The sequence below is a fragment of the Saccopteryx leptura genome, chromosome 2 (genome assembly GCF_036850995.1).
Source record: "Saccopteryx leptura isolate mSacLep1 chromosome 2, mSacLep1_pri_phased_curated, whole genome shotgun sequence".
NCBI classification, from domain to species: Eukaryota; Metazoa; Chordata; class Mammalia; order Chiroptera; family Emballonuridae; genus Saccopteryx; species Saccopteryx leptura.
In genome coordinates, this window is record NC_089504.1 from 117,076,019 (window position 1) to 117,103,065 (window position 27,047).

The 27,047-nt window shown below is 42.7% G+C and overlaps 1 protein-coding gene across 1 annotated transcript in view; it reads right to left on the reverse strand.

Annotated features, from left to right (window-relative positions):
• The window catches only part of PLXNC1 (plexin C1), a 174,063-nt gene that overhangs the window by 33,546 nt on the left and 113,470 nt on the right, over positions 1-27,047 (reverse strand). The window contains exons 13-21 of the mRNA XM_066368633.1: positions 25,160-25,363; positions 24,885-25,070; positions 21,986-22,088; positions 19,212-19,313; positions 18,790-18,893; positions 14,501-14,539; positions 14,148-14,272; positions 12,149-12,347; positions 4,049-4,195 (exon numbers count right to left, since the gene is read on the reverse strand). Coding sequence (XP_066224730.1) covers positions 4,049-4,195; positions 12,149-12,347; positions 14,148-14,272; positions 14,501-14,539; positions 18,790-18,893; positions 19,212-19,313; positions 21,986-22,088; positions 24,885-25,070; positions 25,160-25,363 — 1,209 coding nt within the window. The remainder of the gene's footprint in view (positions 1-4,048; positions 4,196-12,148; positions 12,348-14,147; positions 14,273-14,500; positions 14,540-18,789; positions 18,894-19,211; positions 19,314-21,985; positions 22,089-24,884; positions 25,071-25,159; positions 25,364-27,047) is intronic.

Below are 27,047 nucleotides of genomic sequence, written 5' to 3' on the forward strand. Positions count from 1 at the left end.
AACAAGATTGCTGAAGTGCAAACATCAGGATTTAATGAACAATGGGACGTAATTGAAGTAACAGAGAATGACTTAATCGGGACAGTGGGTTGTTTAATTACAGGGATAATAGATCTTCTGAAAGGACAAACTAAATGGAATGCGAGAAACTGGGGAGTGCTGGGGAGAGCCACCATGTTATAGGAAGTGTGTAGACAAGACATTCTTGCTAGAGATAGTGAGGGCTCTGCTATATGTGAAATACTTTATTAAACATGACCCTCCCTCCCCCAAATGGTGACCACTAGGGAAAAAAAGGACAGGCTCATGTGGGCTGGCATCAACCTTTAATAAATCATATAGAGGCATTAAGATCTCCGTAAGCATGTATCTCTGCTTTTTCAAGAATTTCTAATAATCTTAAAGACTTTCTCATAGATATGAGAATGAGGGCAATAATATGTTTGTCGGAACACTGTTGCCCAGGCTGCCAAGATGCTATCTCTCAGATACAGCGATTGGCAGGCTCATTTCCTGGGTTTAAGAGTTCAAAAAAACATTTCTCGTTTAACTTTGATTACAAGTCAACCTTCTCTTGCTAATTCAGCACACATGCTATGAGTTATTGGGTTTTCTCATCTCTTCCTGAAAGCGAGGCAAATGTCCTTTCTCCCCTGTGACATACTTTCCTGGAACTGAAATCCTCACGTCTTCCCTCGCTCCTTCGAAGTTTTGGGCCACCTGCTCTAAAATCCCTCTCAACACAGAGCCCGCTCGGGGCCTAAGACACTCCAGCAATTGAAAGCAAACATACCTAATATTTTGCAAAAGAGGAAAAACTGTAGAGCAGTATGGTTTGTTCCTCCTCTGGCTGCCAAACCTGAGTCCCTGGATAGCAGAGGAAGACGTGAGTCCTGCGGTGTACAGACCTCCTCTGCTGCCCACGTTTGGGAGGGCGATGACGTCAGGACAGCCTGCCGCATTGAACACCAGCCTGCATCCCTTGCTGGAGAAGGGCGGTTTCTGACAGGAGGAGTGTGAGTGTGACTGTGGGGCTTTTCTTAAACTTGAGGGCAGACAGAGGAACTTTCCTCCCAGGTTGCAGGGAACAAAGAATCACTTCCCAGGGCCCATTAGTACGTAGAACAATTTCATGTAGGAGGAACAGGCAAGAACACCCCACACCTCGGAGGGAACCCATCCTAATCTTAGAGGTTGTCATATGAGGTGCTATGTTTCTGAGCATTGAGCCAAACAGGAGTTTGGGATCCTCTTTTTAAAGATGTTTCTGTGGCGTACCACACTGTCACTGCAAGTTATCATGGGGCTGGATCCTGATTTTAATTTGACTTTTCTTCCTTGAAAGAATTACACACACTCTCTCACTTCAGTTTGTTCACCACACCCAGGTTTTCAATTACTTAAAGCACCTCAGGCAAATTTAGAAAATCAAGACTTCAAGCCACTGGGTGTACATGCACGGGGAACTGGGGCGGTGTGGGGGGGGATTAAAACGAGAAAGAGGGGGAGGAGGGAGAAGAGAGAGATAGACGATGGTTAACGCTAGGGGAACTTGGCTGAAAGGAAACAAAAAACTTTAAATTTTTTATATTGACCTTCTGCTAACATCTTGTCACACAAGCATAGGCCAGATCATGTGCTTCTCAGGAGCTCCTGGTGAGATCACGCACCATGAAAGAGGCTGGAACAGACCCAGCAGTAGGCACTACAATTCACTGTCAACGGCGAGGCCCCTTGAGAGAAGTGGCCACCCCTTCTCCAGTTTCAACTCTCGACATCGGATGGTAAATCCATATTTGAAAGGAAGATTAATGTGGGTATCTAAAATCATAATTTTCCATTAGTCTTTTTTTTTCCCCAGGGTTGATAACGGAAAAAAGAACCCAAGAGTCAACATGAATTTCTTCAACATCAAGAAACACTTTGATGATGAGTTGAGTGTTAACAAATCAGAAGCACATGGTCCTAATTGACTGTGAAATAAATAATGTTTCAAAATGAAAGGGGGGAAAAGTGTTCAGATGTAAAGCGTTAAAAGGGACTCAAACCTCACAGGCGGCTTCAGGCATCAGACTTCTCCCCACTCCCAGCATCTTCTTTCCTCTCTTTCCTGTTGGGGTTCATGTTTTCATGAAAGGAAATTACCACTGGATTCCCCGACCTATATTCCCTTGCAAATATTTCTCTTGTGGAACCTGTGGGACTTCTAAAATGTTTCAAAGTGAAAACACCAACATCTTCTGGTTTAGGACCGAGGCGCTGGGTTTAAAGACAAACTCGGGGTCAGCAAAAGCAAAGGCCAAGGGCCTGGGTGCAAAGTTTATCTTTTGATCTCCAAGAGACCAGTGGGGTTCTCCAACCCCAGAGACTCTGATTTAATTCAGTCTCAAGGAAAGACCCAGGCATTGATTGGTCTACCTGGATCTGCATTTATAACAAGAAATGCACCAGGAGGGATATTAATTAAATGTAAGAAAGCTTTAAACAGCATTTGTGTGCTGGGTAATGTTCTAATCTAAGGGCTTTGCAGAATACAGACTCTTAATCCTTGCAACAACCCATGAGATAGGCAGGCACCATGATCATCATCTCCATTTTAAACACGAGGAGACATGCCCAGAGAGGTTTTGAAACATACCCAATGTCACACAGCTAGCCAGTACCAGAGGCAGGATTCAAACCTGCCTGGCTCTTAACCACTATTCCAATTGTTCTGCACAGGTGGTCCTGCAGGGAGCTCTTTAGAAATACAAACCCTCAGACCACACTCCAGATCTACAGGCTTCCAAACTCTAGGGTGGTGCCTCACAGTTGGTGCTTACTAAGCTCTCTAGGTGATTCTCATTGCACACTGAAGTGCAGAAAGTGTTTAGGCAGAAAACAGAACTGTTGACTTCCTGCTCAGATTCCTGCCTCGTGGATGGCCATTAAGCATGGTGCCATTTTTAGTGGAGGGTGAGCTATATCTTCCAGTAGCTGAGAACTCGAAACAGCTGATCTGCAAACTCTTCTCCCACCAGAGAACATAACCATTACACAGTCGACGCAACGTGGTGCCTTGTCCAATTAAGGAAGGGATTCTTCCCGGACGGCAGCACTTGCCGCCACGCAGAGCAGAGCTACAGGAGGAGACCCAGCTCCCTCACCGAGCAACTCCAAAACCACTGCAATTCTTTCCTCCTTCTCCACTAATGAGATTGTAGAAAAGCCCAGAGTCTCCGAAAAGCTAAAGATCAAACCAAAACACAGCAATCTCTTTCCCAAGTCTCTATTAACAACAAAACACACACAAAAAGCACAGAATATTCCTAAGTAATTTTGGAGATACTGGTCATGCTTGGTTCACTAAAATTTCTGTATATGCAAGAAATGGTCCCTCTCCCCATAGAAAGGGAAGAGGGTGGGTGGGGAGGGGAAGGGTGAACAGGAAGTTCTCAAATGGGCAAAACCCTCCAGCAGCCAGGCAGTCATCTTCCTGCAGTGATTTACAGCTTTCCTCTAAAAATATCTATGAGATCACAGAACATTAAGTGCATGACACCAAACATTTGTAACTAATCCACGAAAATAAAGTGAGGGCGTTGAGTTGCATGGGGAACACAGTAGAATTTGTCTTGTGTTATGGTTCTAAAATAAGACAGCCTCAATTTGGTTGAAATATATCTTCACACATTGTCTTCCAGAGCAGAGCTGTTTGAGAAATTCTGATTGCAATTACAAGTGCTGAATAGGGAGTACTTTGCATTTCCTCTGACGATGCCGAAAGCTATAAGCAATCCTGATATTAAAATCTTTGGAAATTGATGAGTACCCCAGGCGTCATTACCATACTTGCTCCCCCAATCCAAGTAATTAAAACCTATTATGTGAACACGTGCTAATATGTTATCCACTACTGTTTTTAAATGATTAAACGTGCGAGGCCTCTCAAGCGCAGGAAAGATATCGGTTCCCTTTAAGTGACGCCCCAGGTCCCTCCCCAACTTCACCCTCCCAGCCAGACTCATCTCCAAGTCCAAGTCCGGATGGAGCGTCAGCACAAACATACCACAGTATTGAAATCCGGAACCTGCCAGAGCAGCCAGTCCTCATTAAGGGTGTACAGAGCTTTGCATGTGATTACATCGACAGGACCCTTGTTTATTTTCTGGTTCAACGTCGTCACTAACAAATAGAACGGCTCTCCAACAGTCTCCTTGGAAAAGACACAAAAGCAACAGTTAGCTTTCTGCAGAATCTACTGTACTTTCCAAAGAATTAAAGTTTCAGTTTATGGCACTACGACAGGAGACAGTGTTTTCTAACAACCAACAGGAAACTCTCAAGGAAATACGTATCGCTCTACTGAGGATTGAGAGCAATACTCAGGCGTGCACACACACACAATGCGATAGCCACGTGAAGTGCACGCAGTAGCTGAGCATCTTGGATGTTGAAGCCTCTATGTGGTAGATGACTAATGCTCATTGGTTGGCTAACACCTAAGAACTATGAGTTGGTGCAGAGGTATAACCTCTGTATACATTCCTATTTAATTGCCTTTCTTTTTCTTGAGAAAAACTGAAAATAAATATAGCATTTTTAAAAATTCACAACAATTAGCCTTGGTAACTAGAATAAACATAAGAACCTTTCAGACTCTGGCCAAGGAGGATGCTTTTTGGTGTAATAGCTTTTCCTGGAGGAAGTAGCCCTCAGTTAAGCAACTTGCAGCCTTCTCTTCTGCCCCGCGGCTGGTCTCCTGCCTTTCCCAGACACAGCGCATGCGTAGTCACGCCCAGCACCTTTGCTGGGGCAGGGCCGCAATGGGCGTCACCTTCTTTCCCTGGGTCAGAGCCAATTCCATCGCTCTAAGGCTTTTGCCAAACATTCTGATGGCCCATCCTGATGGCCTCTTTCTCCACTCTTTCTCTACATGTGCGCTTTTTCCTGGACCAGGGGCTGCCACCCCTGCGGTGATTGAAATGCCTCACATTTGTAGCCACTTTATGCTCAGATGGAGTCTGGGCAGCCCAAGTGGAAGCTATGTGTTCTGTTTCTGCCACAACCTTTGAGCAACAGACATGAAACAGAATATGTGGGGGAGGAAGGGCCGGCCAGAGCCCGGAACTCAAACTGCCTCAGTGATGATGCGGAGCCAGCCAGGTGACTAGGGCTTAAAGCACCAGTTTGCAAAGTCAGGCTTTACAGCCACTGCCCCTGACTTTGAAAGGAGGCTGCACTGGACCTCTCACCCACTGGACATGTCAGCTGAGACTTCTTTTAAGTCTCATGAGTGCCCCTTCCAACCCCTGTCGCATTCTTTGTATTTACTCCAAGAACATGCGCCCTTCCCAGTTCCACAGCTTCCTCTGGCCCCCTTCAGCCCCCTCCAGTCCAGTGGGCTCTGTTGATTGCTTCTCTTGCCCTGCTGAGACATCCTTGAGTCTCCTCCTTGAGTGTAGGGCAGAGGTGGAATGTTCAAAAATTTCCCAGGTGGAGAGAGGTTTGGGACAAGTCCATGACATTTAAATTCCTCTTAGAAACTTCCTTTATTTAGTGGTTCACAACCATGCTGCTCCCTTCTCTTTCCCTCTGCCCTCTTGGGTAATGTCCTAACCACAAACCGAGAACCTCCACTCACTTCCCCTTTCCTCCAGCACACAACAGACACGGGGTGAGTGCCCTCATGAGGAGCTGGATGTGCCCAGAGAGGCTGGAGCCAGGGGGCTGGGTGGGCTCTCCAGGGCTGTGTGGAGTGGCAGCTACAGACTCTATGGTCGTCAAGTCAGGAATCCAGAGTGCAGCTAGACGGAGCTAAGTAATATCTCGTCTTACACTGCTGCTCATGCATGTGGTTACAACCCTGGACACTCATCACCAGCATCTAGTGGGGCTCTTGTAAAAAATTCAGGTGCCTGGGCCTTACTTCAGTCCCACAGGTCCAGAATCTCTATAGCTGAGGCTTGGGCATCTGTAGTCTCAAGACCTTCCCAAGGGATTCTGGTGTGTGGCTTGCTAAGGAAACCAAGGGGTTGTGAAATCTCTTTGTCACCATTGAACATAATGTCTAGGTTAGTCCCACCCGCTGAGGGCTTAGGCACCTTTCAGACCAGGGCACACACTGCAGCCTAGGGAGCTGGCTTGTGGCGGAGCCCGACGCATCGACCCACCCCACCCTTCCTCTGCTCTGATGGCAACTAAGCTTGGCCCTTTCATGGTCCTTTTTTCCATGACGTTCTAGCCCTGGCTGAGCCAGAGGCTGACAACATCTGTGATCTTGTTCCATCCTTCAATCCCCTCCTAGGCCTGCAAGAAGGTGCTTGCTCACTGGGGATGCAGGAATGGGTGGCTCAGAGCTCTCTATGCCTAGCACTGTCATATGATAGCTGTGGGATTTGGGGAAGTCATACCTATTCTGTGTGCCCCAATTTTCCCATACACAAAATGGTCATAAAGGTGCTTACTTCATGGGATTTAAATAAGGAAAGGTGAGCAAAGCTCTTAGCATGATGTCTGGCACATACAATAAATGGCAGCCATTAATATTATTATTTTACCCCCAGAATCTGGGAGGCTCAGAGGGGTAGTTAGCTGGAGGTTACAGGGCCAGTGATGCCCGGTCAAGTGTTTGTGGGGTCGGACAGGATGACTAGGGCCATCAGAATCCCACACCCCCTCAGGCACTTGGTGGGGGAAGTCAGGCCCTCCACACTGAGGGAATCGTTCCACTGAAAATGAAACTATCACCCACTGGCTCAATGCCACTTCCTCCCAGTGAGCACGCCGCCCCCTCACCACCAAGTGCTCGAGACACTCTTCAATCAGCACTGCGACATCTTGACCCAGAATCCTCTGCTCAAGGGGGCCCTTTGGGCTTGGAGCCCAGATTTTCAGAATGCCTCACTCATTTAATGCCCAAGAGCAGTAAGAGCAAGTAACCGACCAACCCTTGGGGCTCAGGGTAAGAATCACAAGGTCCCACAAGAAAGAGCTGGAAGAAAATTTAAAACTAATGACCATGTTCCTTATTTGGTGGGGAGAGGCCCAGATGGAAAGTGCTATACCCACAGACACACATCTAACTGGGGCTGATAGGAACTTAAGAGCCCAAACCTGCAGCTTCTAACCACAGCTGTTAGCCCTACTGCCCCAGGGTTCTCAAACGTGGCGCAGGTGGAATCACCTGGAGGAGCTTAGAAAACATAGATAACGGCCCCCACTCTCAGAGCTTCGGGTTCAGTGGCATTGTGGTGGGACAGCCATCTGCCTTTTCAGGCTAAGCCCTGGGAACTGGGCAGGTGGCTGTGGCTGAAGCTAGGTGGGTGGAAAGCAAAAAATATCTTCCCCAGAAATAACCACTCAACAGCTCCCCAAAGCGTATGCTGATTTATACCAAGTAAACAGAAAAGAAGGCAGATTTCATTAATCTTAATAAATGAATATTGCTTTGGGAGAGAAGGGGGTTGGTAAAAAAAAAAAAGTTCTGCATCTATTTGTAAGATTGCATTAAACATTAAACTAAGCACAGTCTATTTAAAGTGCTGCTTTTGGATCTAAACTTAAGTAGCACTGTTAAAACCTGTGGCATAGCAGTATATCTTATTCAAAGTTTAATTAGATTTTGAAACTAGCTACAAGTACACAATTATGCAGTTTTACTGGAATCTGGAAGGCTGGTGAAATTCTGCACTAGGGGCTACAGAGGGTTGAATGAAGATTGGGTCTAACAGAACACTCTCCCTCTTCTTTTCCTATTAATATTTTATAATAATAATGGTCAACATTTATGGAGTGCTTACCCAGTGCTAAGCAATTACATACATTTTCTCATCTGTGCCTCAGAACAGGTCTAAAATACTCTTCTTTCAGTTCTACAGGTTATAAAACAAAGGCTCAGACAGCGCAGGGCCTCTAGTAAGTAGCGGAGTCTTAATTTCGGACCAAGCAGTGGGCTCCAAGGCCCATTTTCTAAACCACTGGAATCTGCACAAAGTTTGCATTTCAACAATGTTGAGATTCAATTAAATTAAAGCCAGGTACCTTGGCCCGTTGCTTAGTGGTAGGGCATCGGCCTGGCATGTGGAAGTCCTGGATTGGATTCTCGGCCAGGGCACACAGGAGAAGCGCCCATCTGCTTCTCCAACCCTCCCCCTCTCACTTCTCTCTCTCTTCCCCTCCTGCAACCATGGCTCAATTGGAGTGAGTTGGCCCTGGGTGCTGAGGATGGGTCCATGGCCTCCACCTAAGGCACTAAGAAGAGCTCAGTTGCTGAGCAACAGAGCAATGCCCCAAGGGCAGAGAATCACCCCCTAGTGGGCTTTCCTGGTGGATCCCATTTGGGGTACATGCAGCAGTCTGTCTCTCTGCCTCCCCTTCTCTCACTGAATAATAATAATAATAAATTATAGCCAGGCTCTTACAGTAACTCCAACAAAGTGAACTCTTTGGTGAATGCTCTATGGGGACTTGCTTTAATATGGAATGACTGGTTAGAGCAGTGTTTCCCAATCTTTTTTGTGCCATGCCCCACCTTAACCTTTCTAAAATTTTTATGTCCCCCCCTATGTAACATACATAATTTTTAACATTAAAAAATTGATTTGTTCACTTAATAAACATAAATGATAGGTTCTAGGAAGAAATCACTATGAAATTGTTAACAAAACACAGTAAGTAAAATTTCAAAACATATAATGAAAAACAGAAATTTAAATTCCAAATAATTTTAATACAGATTTTTCTATATTAATTTATTATTTTAATTTAGTGTGATCCTTGCACTTGATGCTTGCTGCAAGAGATTTTATATTAGGTTCCAATTTGGTTAGCTTTAGTCTCAAGTCTCCATGTTGTGTTATATCCAGCCGATTTCTTTTTTTTTTACCAGTAAATCATTTACAGCACTGAATCCACATTCAGCTAAAAATGAAGATGGAAACGGTAGCAATAGTTTTCTTGGACATTTGGTTGAATTTGGGTATTTGATTTCTGTTTCCTCACAAAGCCATGCCATCGCTCCTTTGATATTAAATAAAGCTTTAACTGACTCATCATTTTGCAATTCTGCGAGTTCTTCTTGATACTGCATATTTGATATATCAGACAAATCCACTAACATTGGCTGCATCATCCATGTTGGGAAATCAATTTGTTTTAAATCAGAAAATCTTTCTTTTAAATCAGCCGATAGAATATTCAAATGATTGACAATAACAAGTAAAGCGGTATCAGTTACTTCACATTTTTGGAGCCAATGAAACTGTTTAAAGTTTTTGTTGTTAATATGTTTCTGACATAACTCAATATTGGTAATGACACCAAATATCTTTGCTTTTGCATCGACAAGAGTTTTATTTGTTCCTTGAAGTTGCTTATTTAATATATTTAGTTTTTCAAAGATATCGGCTAAATAACTCACAAATGCTTTACCATCTATTGTTAACAGATACTTCATTTCAGGTTTGTCGCTTAAAAAATCACTAAGAGTATCAAACAGTTCCATAAATCTTTTTAAACAGTTTCCTTTAGATAGCCATCTTACTCAGTATGAAGTAAAAGTCTCACATGGTCTTCATTTTGTTCTTCACAAAATAGCTTGAAAAGACGCTCACATTTGGCACTAGCTTTAATAGCATTAACACACTTTATTACTGTATGTAATACTTCATTCAGAACAGGCGAGATGTTTTTAGCTACCAAGTTTTCCCTATGAATAACACAATGCACAAGAATCATTTCTGGATTCGCATCTTTCATCAATTTTAAGCAGCCATTTTTCTTGCCCATCATATTGGGAGCACCATCTGCAGCACAAGATGTTATATTTTTCATTGGCATATCATTGATATCTAAGTAGTTTTTTAGCTTATTATATATATCTTTGGAGGTAGTGGTGCTTTCTAATCTTTTACAGAACAACATTTCTTCAGCAAAATGTCCTTTATCAATATATCTTACGTAAGTTATCAATACTGCCTCACTGTCTCTCAAAGTTGATTCATCCATTTGCAAGGAGAATCTTCCTGTTTTCAGCTTTTCAATAAGTTGTTTTTCAATATCCTCACTCATTTCATCTATTCTTCTGCTAACAGAATTGTTACTGAGTGGCATAGCTTTTACATCTTTGTCATCTTTTTCAAGAACCGTTTTAAGAAATGCTGATATTGACGGTTTTATTAAATTCTCTCCTATAGTGTGATTTTCTCCAGTTTTAGCGATGAATAAAGAAATTTGATAACTAGCCTCAAGAACACGATTATTAGTTGAAGTATGAGCAGTAAATAGAGACTTTAATGTTGTTCTTTTTTCAAAATTTTTCTTTAAAGTTTTAAAGTAACTCAAATCTGAATTAATATGAGCACTATGTTTTGCCTTCAAATGCACCTCAAGACGACCTCGTTTCATTGATTCGTTGGTCAAGCATTGCTGGCATAAAAGACAAAAAGGAATCCGCTCATCGTGAACAGCGGGTATGAACCCAAATTTTAAATATTCCTCCGAATATTGAGGAGTTTTTTTCTTGCTTGCACCACTCATTTTACTATGGGCTATAATAAAAATAAGATCAATTAAAAACTAATATTAAAATATGTATTAAAATATATTCAATGTGACATAGAGTAAATGTATACTAAAAATTCATATTTATTTAAATGTATATAACACATTTATTACACTACCACTGCAAATCAAAAGGTATCTATATTTTTTCCACTTGACAAAATTTTCTGGAAAGTTATGCTTCTAAAATTAAAATTGTCGTGCATGCACTATTATAGCCCCAATAATATTTATAAAATATTATTGCTTTCTAGCCCCAATGCAAGAAGTACTTAATAAAGAGTTTAATATTGATAAAAATAAAATAAAATACTTACCAATTATATCTATGCAATATATATATGTATATTTATTAAATCAACGAGCTTTTACAACAGTTTTGACTGACACTTATTTCAAATTAACACCAACTGAATGATGTGAAACACTACAGAAGTTGCGATGGGCCAATTAGGTGAGAATAACTGCGTTGTTTAGTGAGCTTTTAAAAGTCCGGGGTTCCCCGCAGCAGACGGCACACTCAGCGGTGAACCCAGGACGAAGTTTACTTGACGACGCCAATCACTCAGTTGATATTTTGGTCTCGTCAAATGAAATTATACTTAATAATTATTTACCACAATTATTTAAGAATTGCATTTTTTGTTAAATTTGGCACCGATATCTAGCATTGCATTTAAATGGCCCGGGGCGAAAGAGTTAAAGTCGTGTCGAGTCCATTTTCAAATTGCCCCCCTTAACTATCGAATTGCCCCCCTGTGAGGCGTGGGCCCCACGTTGGGAAACACCGGGTTAGAGCAAAATGTCATTAGCTAATGGCATATTGGTAGGTAAATGAGTATTTCCCAGGTGCTTTAGAGGCACTGAGAATAGTGTGTTCTTTTCAGTGTTTGAAATATTCCCTCTACTCAGTACAGTTTCTTTTCTTTAAAAAAAAAAAATTTTTTTTAATTTTACTTATTCATTTTAGAGAGGAGAGAGAAAGGGAGAGAGAGAGACAGAGAGGGAGAGAGAGAGAGGAGAGAGAGACGGAGAGAGAAGGTGGGGAGGAGCTGGAAGCATCAACTCCCATATGTGCCTTGACCAGGCAAGCCCAGGGTTTTGAACCGGCGACCTCAGAATTTCCAGGTCGACGCTTTATCCACTGCACCACCACAGGTCAGGCTCAGTACAGTTTCTTAAATGGGCCAACTGGGCTCTGCTTGTTAGAGAAAGAATGAGGTGGGTTCAAAAGTCAATGGGTATAAAATTTCAGTTATGCAAGGGAAGTTCTAGACATCTATTATACAAAGTTATGCCTATAGCTAACACGTAGAAATCTGTTAACACTTAAAAATCTTTTAAGAGGGTAGGTCTCATGTTCATTGTTCTTACCACAATAAAACTTTAAAAAAAAGAGAACAAGGAAATTCAAAATGACTTAACATTTGCACAGAACAGTTACAGCAAAATCACTTGATTTTCCCTTCTGTGTGCTCCTGGGAAGAGGTGATGCTGACACCATGGAGTGCTCAGGACTTATCCTGGCAAAGACAGCAGCATCTGCTAAAAATAATTGCCTATTGTCTTACCTGTGACACTGCCCAGGGAGGGATGTGACACTCACCCGCAGGAAACCGGAAAGGCAGACAGACATCCAGTTTGTGAGGAGTTTTTCAACCACGGACTCGGTACGTCTTAGCATAAGTTTAGGCTGCATGTTACTGGACTGTTCCATCAAGTCCCTGGTCAGCACCTCCAGGATGCTGGTCAGGTAGACCAGCTTGGTTTGCAGTGCAATGGTTAAGAAGGAGGCAAACAGACACCTGTTTAAAAATAGAGCCTTCGTCACCATAGCCAAGACATGGAAACAACCTAAGTGGCCATCAACAGATGAACAAGTAAAGAAGATGTGACACTTATATTTATATATGTGTAAGATGGAATACCATTCAGTCATAAATAAGAATGAAATCTTGCCATTTGCAACCACATGAATGGACCTTGAAGGCATCATGCTAAGTGAAAGAAGTCAAACAGAGAAGGATAAATACATATGATCTCACTCATAGGAAAATAAATCAGATTATTTGTGGTTACCCAAGGCAGGGTAAGGGATAGGGTGGGGGTGAAATTGAATGAAGGGTGTCAAAAGGTACAAACTTCTAGTTATAAGATAAATAAGCACTGGGGTATAATGTGCAATATGATGACTGTCGTTACCCTGCTGTATGATGTATTTGAAGGTTGCTAAGATAGTAATCCTAAAAGTTTTTATCACAAGGGAAAAAAGCAATTTTTTTATAGCTAAATGAAATGATGGATGTTAACTTTTTTTTTTAAGTTTTTTTTTTAATTTTATTTATTCATTTTAGAAAGGAGAGACAGAGAGAAGAGAGAGAGAGAGAGAGAGAGAGAGAAGGGGGGGAGGAGCAGGAAGCGTCAACTCCCACATGTGCCTTGACCAGGCAAGCCCAGGGTTTCGAACCGGTGACCTCAGCATTTCCAGGTCTAACTTTTTTTTTTAAATTAAGTGAGAGACAGGGAGGCAGAGAGACAGACTCTTGCATGTGCTCGACCAGCATCCACCCAGCATGCCCACTAGGGGGCAAAGCTCTGCCCATCTGGGGCCGCTGCTCTGTTGCTTGGCAACTGAGCTATTTTAGCACCTGAGGAGAGGCCATAGTGCCATCCTCAGCGCCCGGGGACAACTTGCTCAAACCATTTGAGCCATGGCTGTAGGAGGGGAAGCAGGGGGAGGGGGCAGGGGAAGAGTGGTGGAGAAGCAGAAGGTCACTTCTCCTGTATATCCTGACTGGGAATCAAACCCAGGACTTCCACATGCTGGACTGACATTCTGCCACTGAGCTAACTGGCCCGGGCCAACTAAACTTTTGTGCCAAATTTGTTATGATGATATCTTTACATCAAATCATCATGCTATACTCCTTAAAACCTATACAGTGCTGTATGCCAATTGTATCTCAATAAAAATAAAAAGAATATATATATATATATATATATATATATATATATATATATATATACACACACACACACAGAGGACAAAAAGCACATACAAAAAAGAAAAACAGACTCAATTAATGAGGTTAGCCATCAGCTGAGTCTTGGTCTGACACTGTTGGTAGTTTCCATGGTCACTTTTTTTTTTTTTTAAATGTCTAGGTCTCAATCACCTTCATTCTCCATCCATGGAATCTTCAGGACACCTATGTTATCTTCAGGACATTTTATGTGTTTTCAGCACTTAAACTTTAAACTAGAGTGGTAACAAGAAGTGAATGTCTTTCCCAAATTTTTTGGGTGTTTTTAAAAATAGAAAATATCACTTCCACTTTTTTTGATTCAGGACTCATGTTTTTTCTTGGTGCTGGGTTTTTCAGGGTTTTTTGGGTGGAGGGGAGTTGCATGTGTGTGTCTTTAAAATAGAATTTGTTTGGGGTGGTGTGATCTGAAATGGAGATATCACAGCTGCCTGACCACCCAACCAAACAGCCTGTTCTCAAGACACCAAATTCAGGTTGTGGTTTGGAAATAAAATAAAGAGCTCAGGTTTTCTTTTCTCTACTTAATGACTTTCAAAATATAAACAAATTGACCAATACCTGTCTTTCACTGAAAAGTTCTTCTGCTTTTCAAGGGTGTGGATAACAGTAACAAGGAAATTTTTATTGCAAATCAGGGCATCCAAAGCTGTGAGGCTCTCATTCTTGTTATTGGCATCTCTGTTCTGGGGAGGGAAAAAGGGTATAATTTAGTATAATATCATATAATAACTTAAAGTTAGAAAATAGATCTACAATGGGTTTTCCAAGACAATGAATTATTTAATATTGAATTCATGATCCCAAAAAACCCACAATAAAAATTCAAAGTAATAATGGAGATGATGATGGTGATGATGATAACACTGAAAGTCAGGCAGTCATGGGCTAAAAATGAAAACTTATAGACTTACATGCATATCTTCGGTGAAGATGTGTGTGAAGCCACCTGACTGAGAGGAAGGAGACACTTTTATTATTCATAACATTCAGAGGAAATGAATAGTGTTTTTTGTTATAATACTCAAGTCCATTTTAATAAAGTAGAGACACTATTTGCTAATCTGAAGAGCCCCTGGGCGTATGCTCACTGCATAGTCTCTAATACATAATAAATAATTATTCAGCTCTCAAGAAACACCAATGAATTCTGAAAGCCTCTAAGAAGAATAATTATCAATGCATCAGTCCCATTTTCAGTGGATGAAAGAATCTCATACTTGAAAAGAACTGACTCAAAGTTAAAGACGTGGTGGTTAAAGAGAGTATGCAAATATGCAGACCACTCCTCAAACCCTTGAACTTCTCGGTGCAAATACAAAATTGCAAAATTGGAAATTGCGTTGGTAAGTTTTCACAAATCTTAGTTTAGTATTATCTATTGTCTCAATATACAATGTTATTCAAGACAGAGTGAAGTGGGGCGGTTAAAAGCTGGAATCTGGAGCCAAACTCACTGACTTCCAGTCCTGGTTTGGTTTCATCACATACTGGTCACGTCACTGTTAACAGGTTATTTAACCACTCTGTGCCCGACTTTCCTCATCTGCAAAATGGGGGCAATAAATCTGATTCCTACCTCGTGGGCTTGGTGTGAAAATAAAATAAACAAGTGCCTAGTAAGTTCTCAATGTCAGTTATTATTGTTGTTTTTATCACTGAAGTATGGTAAACTAGACCACAGCGTTGCTGTCCTGCTGGTTTCTAAAAATATTTTTATGTGCTATGTAGCTCCTGGATATAAACATTTAAACGTGAATTCCTTTTTTAATGTATCATAAATCTTATTGGAATTAAATAATTAAAATTTAAAAGACTGCTGAGTGACATTTTAAATGAGTTGACAGAATGAAAAATAAACTCAAGAACATTCAGATTTTTTCTTTTCTTTCTTTTCTTTTTTTGGTAATAATTGGAACTTTAGGCTATGTATCTTATTAAAGTAAATTTCTTCTGCAGAGAATTTTTCATTATTTGTTGGCCCAAACAAGAAGACCTCAACTAATCTGACCAGGCGGTGGGCAGTGGATAGAGTGTCAGACTGGGACACAGAGGACTCAAGTTTGAAACCCTGAGGTCGCCGGCCTGAGCATGGGCTCACTAGCTTGAGCGTGGGGTCACTGGCTTGAGCGTGGGTTCATAGACATGACCCCATGGTCATTGGCTTGAGCCCAAAGGTCACTTGCTTGGAGCCCAAGGTTGCCAGCTTGAGCAAGGAGTCACTGGCTCAGCTGTAGTCCTCCAGTCAAGGCACATATGAGAAAGCAATCAATGGACAACTAAGGTGCTGCAACGAAAAATTGATGCTTCTCATCTCTCTCCCTTCCTGTCTGTCTGTCCCTGGTTGTCCCTCTCTCTGTCCCTCTCTCTGTCTCTGACACACACACACACACACACACACACACACGACCTCAACTATTTTGGTCATACTTTCCCTTAGTAATAGGCAGAAAAATCAAACCCTGGATTTGCATTTTATGCTTCTTATTATTTTTCTGCTGAATCAACCTTCAGTAAATAGGTAGTTTATACAAACTGATTCTTGGCCTTACAAAGAAGTATGTCACCGCTGTGGCTTTGCTAAGGTTCTCTTCCCTTTCATTCAGATTTTCCTGGTCTAGGAGGTTAGATGCTCTGCTTACCCTTAGTTCTTGTCTGATTTTCAGCAAAACAAAGTAGTCAGTATAAAGACAAGGCTTTAAAAGTCAAACCGAACCCACAAGTGAATAACCTGGATGCTAATGCCTTGGCCTCTGCAAACCTATCATGTCCTTTAGGTTTTGCCTATTGTTACCTAGTGTTAACCACCAACCTCCAGGCTAGAGGTGGGGGCTACAGGTCTCTCAGTAAAGGGCCTGACTAACAGCATAATTTATGCAGCCTGGCATGCATTCCAGCAGGCACTGTCCTAGTAGAATATGTTCCCATGTTCACTGTATCTTTTCTAAGTTTGGGGTTTTTTTTTTAGATTTATTGATTTTTAGAGAGAAGGGAGAGAGAGAGAGAGAAGGAGAGAGAGAGAGAGAGAGAGAGAGGAAAGTAACAGGAAGCATCAACTCATAGTAGTTGCTTCCTGTATGTGCCTTGACTGGGCAAGCCCATGGTTTTGAACCAGTGACCTCAGCATTCCAGGTCAATGCTTTCTCCACTGTGCCACCATAGGCCAGGCTTATAAGTTCAATTTTAACTTAGGTCTTCTTGATAGAGTTCTGTTAAATTTATGTTCGTTTTTCCCGAGTCTTCTCTTTTAATGACCCCTTCTGACTTCAGTTTTTATGGCTTTCCCAGTTAACTTTCAAGATTATACATAACCCAGAGGTAAATCAGTTTGACTTCTTGCAACTTTCTTCTCCTAAGATAGTGATTTTCAGCCTTTTTCATCTCATGGCCTATGTAAACGAATTACTAAAATTCTACGCCAGACCAAAAACTATATTAATTTTTTCCCAATTTGACCAAAAAAATACAATTTTGATTTATTCACACCAGATGGCTATTGCTCTGTTGGCTGTTGTCATTTTTTATTTAACGATCTAAGGGGAAAGTGGCCAGTGTCCCAAACTAGTCAGGTATTGCATGTTTTAAAAATTCTTACGGCGCACAAGTTGAAAATCACTGGCCTAAGATAACACAGACTTGCTCCTGGGATATTTTTTAACACTTGCAACAATGTTCCTCTGCAGTCATCCTTCTGTCTTGTCCTGATTACTGAATTTAGGCGACAGAAAAATTTCTTTTTCAGGCCACAGATTACTCTCTTCAGCGCTCAGGAGCAATCATTAACTGTAAAAGCCCACACAGTACTCATGTTGATGGTAGAAATCTCTGTTATCTTATTGCTGTTAAATTCTTAATGGGAATCTCAGAGAGCTGGGAAATAGGACTCCATAATGCAACCTCTCTCTGCTGAGGCTCCAGGTCATCATCCTGATTCAGGGAATTGAAATCCCTTCCCTACACGGTGTTCTTCTATAGAAACGGATGAGGTGGCAAATGGCAAGGTTTGGTGCCTGGTACTCTTGGAGGATAAGGTTTTTTTTAGAAAAAAACACTTTACAAGGACAAAAAAAGCTTAAGTCTTATTTATAGTCTTCTTGATTTACAATGGTAAGGCTTGGACAAAAAAATCTGGTGTGGGTGTTTTATGACGGTTTCCCAACCTCCAGACATATCAGGGTGTCCGTTTCTGGAATTATAGAGAAACTAGAAATGGCTTACTGCATGCGTCTGAATTTCTGAACTGGAGGCTTCTGGCCAAATGTGGCTGAGAAGCTTCTGATAAGGTGATACAAACTCTCGTTTGATCAGGAGAGATTTATGGCTTTGCTTAGAAGTCTAGAACTAGTCATGATCATTGGTGCTGATGTGTTCCAGAGGTTGGGCCTCTCTGTGGTCAGCAGTTCTGGACGAAAAAGGCAGTTTGGTGGAGCTGGGGTATTGGGACGTGGAGGTGATGACAGAAGAATGAGCGTACCTCGCCAGCGACTTGGGCGGGTAAATGATGAAGACTGAGTGGGTGGGTGAGAAAATGGAGGTGTCAGAACATAAGTGAGACCGAAAACCCAGAGGGTTAAGTAGACTACTCCTTGGAGTTCAAGAACAAACCCACCATTTCATGTATCTCTTTCTACTAAATGAGAATGACCCTAACTGATGAGCTAAGTAATAATTACTGAAGAGGACCATAAAAATTCTACAGCGCTAAAAATGGCTATTATCAACTCAAAGTCTACTACACGTCTGCTTTCCTGCCTCTCGGCCAGTAGTATTTTTCATTTCCAATTGAGAAGTAATAGTGAATAATATAGTAGCTGCAATGGAAGTCATGCAGATAAACACAACAAATTGGCTGGCCCACAATTTATTGATTTTTAAATAAACTAGCTGGCTTCCCAGCTACACATTCAGCTCTAAACTGGTGGTAAAAATAAAGCCAAAAGAATCATCATTCTGAACTTCTGTCCCTGCGAGGTTTTTGTTACTGGACAAAGAGTAATTGCCAGTGACCCATCACTGCTTTCTACCCAAATCAATCCAATTAGTAGCCACCCTCCTGCCGGCTCAGCTCAAATTGAAGCATTATCTTGTAAACACACATCATCTACTGCTGCCTTGGAAGCAAACACTCATTTTAACAATAGCAACAAGCACCTTCATTATTATTCAAGATTCAACCTTAGGAACATGATCAATGCTCTTTTACCTCGGGGAAGAAAGTTCTCAGAGCGAAATGTTTGTAGTCAAGGAAGGGAACAGTTCCAAAACTATCAACCACATCCAATTTATCCATCTGCAGCTCAGCAAAGCCTGCGAAACAGAATCCCAAGAGCAATATTTTAACTCAACAAACAATGGATAAAAATCTTCTGCTGTTTTGTCTAACACAAAGCCTGACCTTGGTTTTCATTAGAGAAGAAACAATAGATAATTACTTGGTTGGCTGCAGAGGAGAGTGGAAATAAAACACAAAGTCAGGCGCGGACCCTGCTGTTCCGTGGTCTTCTATGACACAAACACTTCTCATTACTGTGGCCGTCTCCATTTAAGGGTAAAAAAAATAATAATAAAAATAAAAAAGACAGTAAAAAAGGCTGGCTTTTCTACAAATAAAACTTGGGAGCCTACCATCACGTATCTCTTTCCGCAGCTCGCTCTCCAAGAGCTCCAGCTGCTGGCTCTGCTTGCGACTCAGCTCCTTCGATTTGTGCCTGGTCACCCCCACGGCCACTGAGGAGACAGAGAGCTGGCATCAGATTGACATGTTAACTTAAAACACAAAAAGGAAACCAAAAGTCAACCTTTACGGGTCTTTTAGAGAGCAACACAAGAGGGAAGAGCTTGACGAGGTGGAGCTTATAAAAGGAAAAGTACCCTGGGACGGGTCACCCTGATGAGGAGAGGGCTGAAATGCAACAGAAAAGCAAAAGAACTCCCTACTCATCTTAAAAGTGAGAACTAAATCAAATAACCTTCTCTTGTAACCCAAGATCCCAGTCGGCTGAAAAGGAATGAAGCGAGAGCCAAGATTCCCTACAGCCACGGGCCGCTTATATTGTTCCACTGCTTTTTTTTTTTTCTTAATGTTTTTTAAACTTCCCCAGAGAAATAAAGTTGAACCGCAAATGGAGAACGAAACCACAGATCCACAGTCAGCTACAGAAGCCAAACTTCAGAGACCAAATGGGATGACGTGAGGAGTGCGCTGCAGTGAAACACCCTATCGGGATATTGCTTCTCTCCTCATCTTGCTTCTATCTGTGCTGTAGAGACAGAGATCCAAACAGGTTCGGGGCTGGGCTTCATTCCCGGCTCTGCCCTTACTAGCTGTGTGCCCTCAGGGACATTCCTTAGCATTCCTGTGTCTGGCTGCTCTATCTGTCAAAGGGCCTATCCTCCTTGCGATTTTCAGAGGATTAAAATAAATAACTCACAGAAAGCATTTAGACCTAAAGAAAAGAATACTCAACAATTGTCAATTATCATTATTTTCTTCTAAGAAAGTTTTCTTCTGTTAATAGAAATTTCATGATACAAGGACCCTGCTACAAGTAGATGTGACTGATGCTGGAGGAAACCAAATTAAATAAATTAAATACAGCTTTTTCCTGGACCGCTTTGTCAAGTCAACAGCCTTGACATTAATATGCATTTTCCATCTTCAAGAAAGGGTGGGGCATGCAGTAATCCCCAGAACACAGAACCCCGTCCCCAGGAGTATGACTTGGCACTATTATTCCTCAGGCTGCACTTCAAGCAACACTAGTGGATTGCATGGGAAGGGAGGTAGCAGGTCATATCCACCGTGCCTTGAGTTTTCCGAGGCGGAAATCTGCGGGGGAGGCTACAGTGGGAATGTTTGGCAGGGGGCAGGCCTAGCTCAGGTGTGTTGAGTGGTTCCACTCGAGATGTGACTGATGGATTGCAGAGCAGACTGAGTCCTGCTGCTGGTGACACAGGTGTCCCTGAAATCAAGGGAGGAAGGGATGGGAATTTTAAGGGGCTTTGCCGATACCAATAAAGCTGAAATCAACATGTCAAATTAAGCCCACTTCATCTTAAAGAGCATACACAATCTCTACCAAAAGGGTAGGGAAAGGTGAGATCATAGGTTCCTATAAGACGGGACTTCATTAAAATATCAAGTCCGATTCTGGGTACCAGATACCTAATAGGGTGGACAACTTGAGGAGAACATAAAAAAATAGCTGAAATGATCCTCAACAGGGCAAACAGGGAAAAAAGATGAGTTCATTCCATAAGGCCAGTTAATCGTGCACGTAAATCCTTCCCTCACTGCTGGACTGGGGACCACCCAAGACAAAGGACTAGGCCTGAACTTCTCTTCTTCAGCTGCAGAGACTAGCACAGTTATTAGCAATATAGCAGCTAAAATATAGCTCAATAAACACAGGTAAATGGACTTGGAGATAGTTGAGTCAATATGTGAGGGAGCGAGTATCTAGAAGGAGGTATTAGTCACTAGTAACAGAAAACCTTAGAAAGGCAATGCCTATGTTAAGTGAAAAAGTATGAAGTGGTACATTAGTTGTGGAGAAGTGTTTTTTATTTTTAAGAAGACAAGAGGAAAAATAAAAAGCAGCTCAGAACTAGAGGTCACAAACTAAATGGTGACAGAAACCAGGTATATAGATGAGTTAAGTGACCTAAGTGGAGCAACAGAGAGTAGTGGAGACTGCGGTGAAGACCCTCTGTACATATGCCCTCTCTCAAGTGGTAGCTCCTGCTCAGCTCCAGCAAACTGATGCAACGAGAAAATGGAGATCCAGTGACCCAAATCTTTCAAGTTTTCAAGAGATCTTTAAGAACAGGAATCACCTCATTTAAAAATATTGTGAATTACATCCAAGTTTTTTAAAAAATGCTGTGTGGGTCAAATAAAACACACTGGTTAGCCAGATTCAGTCAGTGAGCAACCCCCGTGGGATCGTCATGCTGATGAGCCTCAGAACATTTCAATAGATGGTACAGGTCACACTCTAAATTATAGTTCTTCCAGGAAGAACAAGGCTGGGGTGGGTGGAAGGGGTGGGATGGCAGCATGAGACGGCAGGATGAGGTGACCAAGTCGTGGGAGTCCACAATCCCCAGGAGAACTCTGAGGGAATAATGCACAAGTCAAAGGATCATGGAAGCAATGCGTATTATTTCTCAAACACTAACATACCATCTTTGTAATCCTTTTATTCCTCAAGCATCCTTAAAAAAATGTTTAGAAAGCCCTCAACATGTACCTATTATTCCTGCCCCGAAGTTCTGATTTGGGTTTTCATCCATTAACACTAAGTTGAAGCAAACAGCCCCTGGAAGCTGGAAGTCAGCCTGCCTGAAGAGAGGCCCCAGGGAAAATTTTTTCTGACAAAATTAAACAGGGCACTTACCAGAAATAACAATCAGGAGCAAGATGGGAAGCCCAATCAGAAAATACAAAGGGGAAGCCACTGATTCCTGCTCGACGTCTAGCTCCAAGTTTCCTAGTTTGACCTAATAGACCAGAGAGTGTCATTAGACCCAGTTGAGTTGGGTACCATAACTATTTATACAATTTTCTCCCACAAACAGGTTTTCCCCAAGATACATAAAGAGATGGCAAGCTGGGTAGGATATCTGAGTTCAAGTCCCATCTCTGGAACAGATTAGCTATGTGACCTTGAGCCAATGAAAAACATTCACCGTGCCTCGGTTTCCAGATATGTCATTGGAGACTAGACCTAGAGATTTTAAATCTTGGTCCTTTTTGCCCTGGGGGTTTAAAGAGGCAGTAACCTCTTGACCAAGGAAGTCACTGACTGTCATCTTGTGCAGTGGTCCCCAACCTTTTTTGGGCCACAGACTGATTTAATGTCAGAAAATATTTTCAGGGATCGGCCTTTAGGGTGGGACGGATAAATATATCACGTGACCGAGACAAGCGTCAAGAGTGAGTCTTAGACAGATGTAACAGAAGGAATCTGGTCATTTAAAAAAAAATAAAACATCGTTCAGACTTAAATATAAATAAAACAGAAATAATGTAAGTTATTTATTCTTTCTCTGCGGACTGGTACCAAATGGCCTACGGACTGGTACCAGTCTGCGGCCTGGGGGTTGGGGACCACTGATCTTGTGGACATCCTGGTTTTCTTGGCAGGCCTATGTCATCGGAAGCAGAAACCAGTTCGGCCACTCTGCCTGGATGATCCCTGGGGGCCTTGACCAATTTCAGTTTTTGGTTACAAAACTTCTGTAAAACTTGTAAAGAGAAAAACTCTCTATTAAGCCTTATTTTTGCATTGACATACACAAGAACATGAAGGCACGTTTCTACCCCGGGAACCATGGCTATTCCTGTGGGGACAATGGAGCCCAGTGGCCAGAGCAGATTCTGGACCCAGAAAGACAACCCGTATCCTTACCAGCTGTCAGAGCTTGAGATAATAACCCAACCAGCCAGTCCTCGCCTTCCTTGACTTTAACTGTAGCGTTCTCCTGAAGACCAAATGTGCTATTATCATTTAAGTACCATATTTCCCCATTTATAAGATGTTCCCATGAATAAGATGCACCTTAACTTTGGGGCCCAAAATTTGAAAAAAAAAAAATGTTATTACATAAAGTTACTGAACTCAAGTTTTATTCATCATAAAATTCATACAACTCCTCATCACTGTCAAAACTCCCATCCATTAGCTTGTCCTCATCTGTGTCTGATGACGAATCACTGTCTTCATATATTGCCTCATCCTCAGTTCCATCTATGGCACTTGAAATGCCACAACCACTGTATAAGACGCACCCAGTTTTTAGACCCCAAATTTTTTGAAAAAGGGTGCATCTCATACATGGGGAAATAAGGTAAGTCAGCTCATGACATGGCTGCTCAAAACTCTTCAGTGGCTTCCAGAGCTCAAAGCCAAGTCCTCACGATGGCCCACAAGGTCCTGACATTCCGTCAGCTCTCCCAGCTCCCAGCATGAAATCTCCAGCTCTCTCAGGATATTCCCCCTTGCTCCCTCCACTCGGGCCCCACTGCCTGTCTGTTGCTCCTTAAACGTACCAGGCAGATTTCCAGCTCAGGACCTTCCCTTCACCTAGCACATTCTACCTGAGGTGGCCCACGGCTCATTCCTTGCCTCCTGGAGGTCTTTACTCAGATGTCATCTTTACAGGGAGACCTTTTCTCCAGGCCATCAAAAAACCGATGGCTCTGCCTTCATGTTCCTATTCCCCTCCCGGCTTCATTTGTCTCCATGACATTTACTCCCATCTAACACATACTTATTTTCTTTGCTAGGTTTCTATCTCTGTAGGTATCTTCATACAAGAGAGTCGTTTTTGTCTGTTTTCTTCTCTGCTGTCCCTGCCACCGTGTAGGCACTCTGGAATGCTTTCATAAATAACAGAGAATGCTAGCATTTGCTCTTCTCGGCTAACTGGACATGGGAGGAGCCCTAGTGAGTTTAGTAATCAGTATTGATTTGATAATAGTTATTAGCACCTTTACTGTATGCAACGGATGACAAAGGGAGGCTCAGCAAGGCTGAGTGACTTCTCCAAGGCTACACAGCTATTAACTAGTGCAGTCAGGACATGAACACATGTTTGTTTGCCTTCCAGTACGATGCTCTTTTTTCCTGTCCTTTATCCAATTATTTATGACTATAGATCATAAAGCATTTTTTCCCGTTATAGACTGTACAGGGCCTTATATTGCATGACCGCTATAAAGGGAGACTTGTAATATGTTTCCCTTCCCAGTGGCCTCACATCTTTATTGGGGGACATAAATATACCAGTGATGGGACCCTCAACCATGTCTCAGAAAAGATTAATCACAGCAAGTATGACTTCATGGTGGAGGAAGCAGTCCACCACCCATAGATTATCTGGCCTCCATTAGACTCGAATGCTCCTCTGAGTGTGCTAAAACAGGCCCCCATTTTGGGATTCTGCTAAGGCATGTCATCTTTGCCTTTGGGAAAAGAATGACAGCTCATTCATCAACGGGCCTAGTGATTCTGTTTGCAGATGCTCTAGTCTCAACGTATGGCCGGAACAAAAGACATCAGGACTCATTAGTTGTATAGACAATGATATGTTCACTGCTCTGACATTCAAACGGGCACATGGATTCTGGCAGCTACTTCGGAGGCATTATGTTTGGCCATACCAGCTCTGTTCCTCTTCTATTTAAAGTGAAGACCTAAGGATCCAAGAAAGATTCCAATCTGGTTTCTGGTTCAACCAAGGAATTCCCCCAAATAAGGTAAGACTAGGATGGAGGACCGTTCGGTGACTTACGTGAACTTTTCTGGAAGAGGAAGCAATGCTGTTGGCAGTTCTGATGCCTTTAATTTTGCAGAGGATGGTGGTGAGATCTTGATTTCTAGTAATATTTTCAAAGCTGCAATTTAACTGCTCATTCTCCCCATGGAAGAGAGTAATTTCAATGTCTTTCTTGGAAATGTTGAAGTTATCGTTTTCTTTCTGTGAAGAACAGAGTGAAGATGGAGACATCGGAGCACAACACTTTTCTGGCCCAGGCGGGCGCGGCCCACAGGAAATGAGAAACGTACCAGAATTTTTACTTCCAATTCTGTATCCACCTCGGGGTCAACCCGATACCCTGTAAATTTGGGGTCCTCAAGATACTGCAAGCTTCCACAATCCAAGTAGGTCTCCTGAACTCTCAGCCTCACGGTGACATTTGTACGCAATTTTGAACTCTTTAAACTGGGGGCTGAGAAGCTGCAGGAAGTTGCCATGCAATATTCAGAGACCTGAGGGAGAAGGAAAGGGCATTCAACAACTTCACTCATGAACCTCACGTGACCCGGGCAACGGAACGTCTTTAGGCATCTGTCTCCTCATCTGTAAAACGGGCCAGCAATACTGCCTACCTGGCAGGGCTGAGCTAACTTTCCATCAAACTAAATGCGATGAGGACTCACTCAATTAAATGAGGGCTACAATAAATAAGATTGTCCACACAAAAACGCTTAGAATGGTTCCTGGCACACACGTGCTAGCTATAATGGTATTACTAACAACCATGAAAACAGCCAGGTTAGGCAATGGGGGAAGAAATGTAATGCAGAAAGAAGTAGGCTTGAGAAAGGGGAAGACCTTGCACCACAGAGCCTGTGCGCACTTGAAGACTAGAAGCCTGAGCCTCGGGGAAACTCCCAGAAGGTAGCAGAGGAGCCCTCAGCAGGGCCGGCAGCTGGCCTGCAAGGGGAGTCACGCTGGGGAAGCTCCTGCTGCGTTTCTGCTTCAGCAGAATCGCTAACCACAAGGAGGAAGGGCTTTGTAGACCTAACAGAAAACAGGAGGAACACAAGTTAAAGGGACAGTGCATTCCCGTGAGAAGAACACGAAGGCTGGGAACAATACAGAGAGCGTGCCCCACTTTATGGGTTTATTTATCAAAAACTACCAAACATAAATATTGGCATTTTCAGGCCCGCAGAGAGACAGGCAGAGAGAGCTGCTGGGAAAGGGAGGTTGACAAAATGTCTTACAGAAGAGCGATAACACTCGAGAAAGAAATTTGTCAGCTGGGGGTTGGGGTCCCTCTTTTTATTTACTCTCTACGACTGACATATGAAAAGGAGGTAACAAGAGGGAACAGGTGGGGAAATTTGATGCAAAGGGCTGATGTGGGGACAAGCAAAACCCCTCCCCCATTATCACCTTTTCAAACTGCAGCCTGAGTCTCCGCCCGCTTTCTGGTGCTGTGATGAGAACCTCTACCTTCTCAGCAGCCGTAACCCTGGCAGGCTGGCTTCTCATTAAAGATGTCCTCTGGAAGGATTATTGGTGACGGGGTCACCCTAACCTCATTATCCCCAACTCTCTCAATTTCCATACTAGTTACCAGCTGCCATTCTCGGAAATGCTCTTTTTTATTAGTTTCCAAGCAACCGCTTGGCCACCTTCACTGGCCATCTTATTTGCTTTCGCTTCTTAAAGTGCAACTCCTCAGCAAGATGCCCTGCCAGGCGCTTCCTTCTCCCTCTGTGCTCTCCCTCCCACGGGGCTGTTCCTGTTCTCCCTCGGTGGCAGCTTTACAGGGAAGACACAAACATCTCGAGCTCCACAGCCTCCCCAGCAGTCTAGACCTGCCCTACAGACAGCAGCCCCATGGACCGCTGAGGCGTGGAACCTGCTCACACCTCAAACACATGTGACTTTGCAGGAGCGTCTTCATTGATCTCCCGATGTTTTCTCAGTTTACTGCTTCTCTAAACTCTCCCATGCACCGTTGCTAAGATGATAATAAAAGGGACCTATGCTCATGTTGCTCCCTACTTAAACATCGGCAGTTCTCCCTCTGCCCAGGGAATGAAGGGCCGAGCTGCAGTCTGACACTCTCTGACAGGCCAACAGTTGTCCAGACACCCTTCTTGCTCACTTCCGACTGGTCTTCCAGTTTCCAGCTGACCTATTCCCATCATAGCCCTG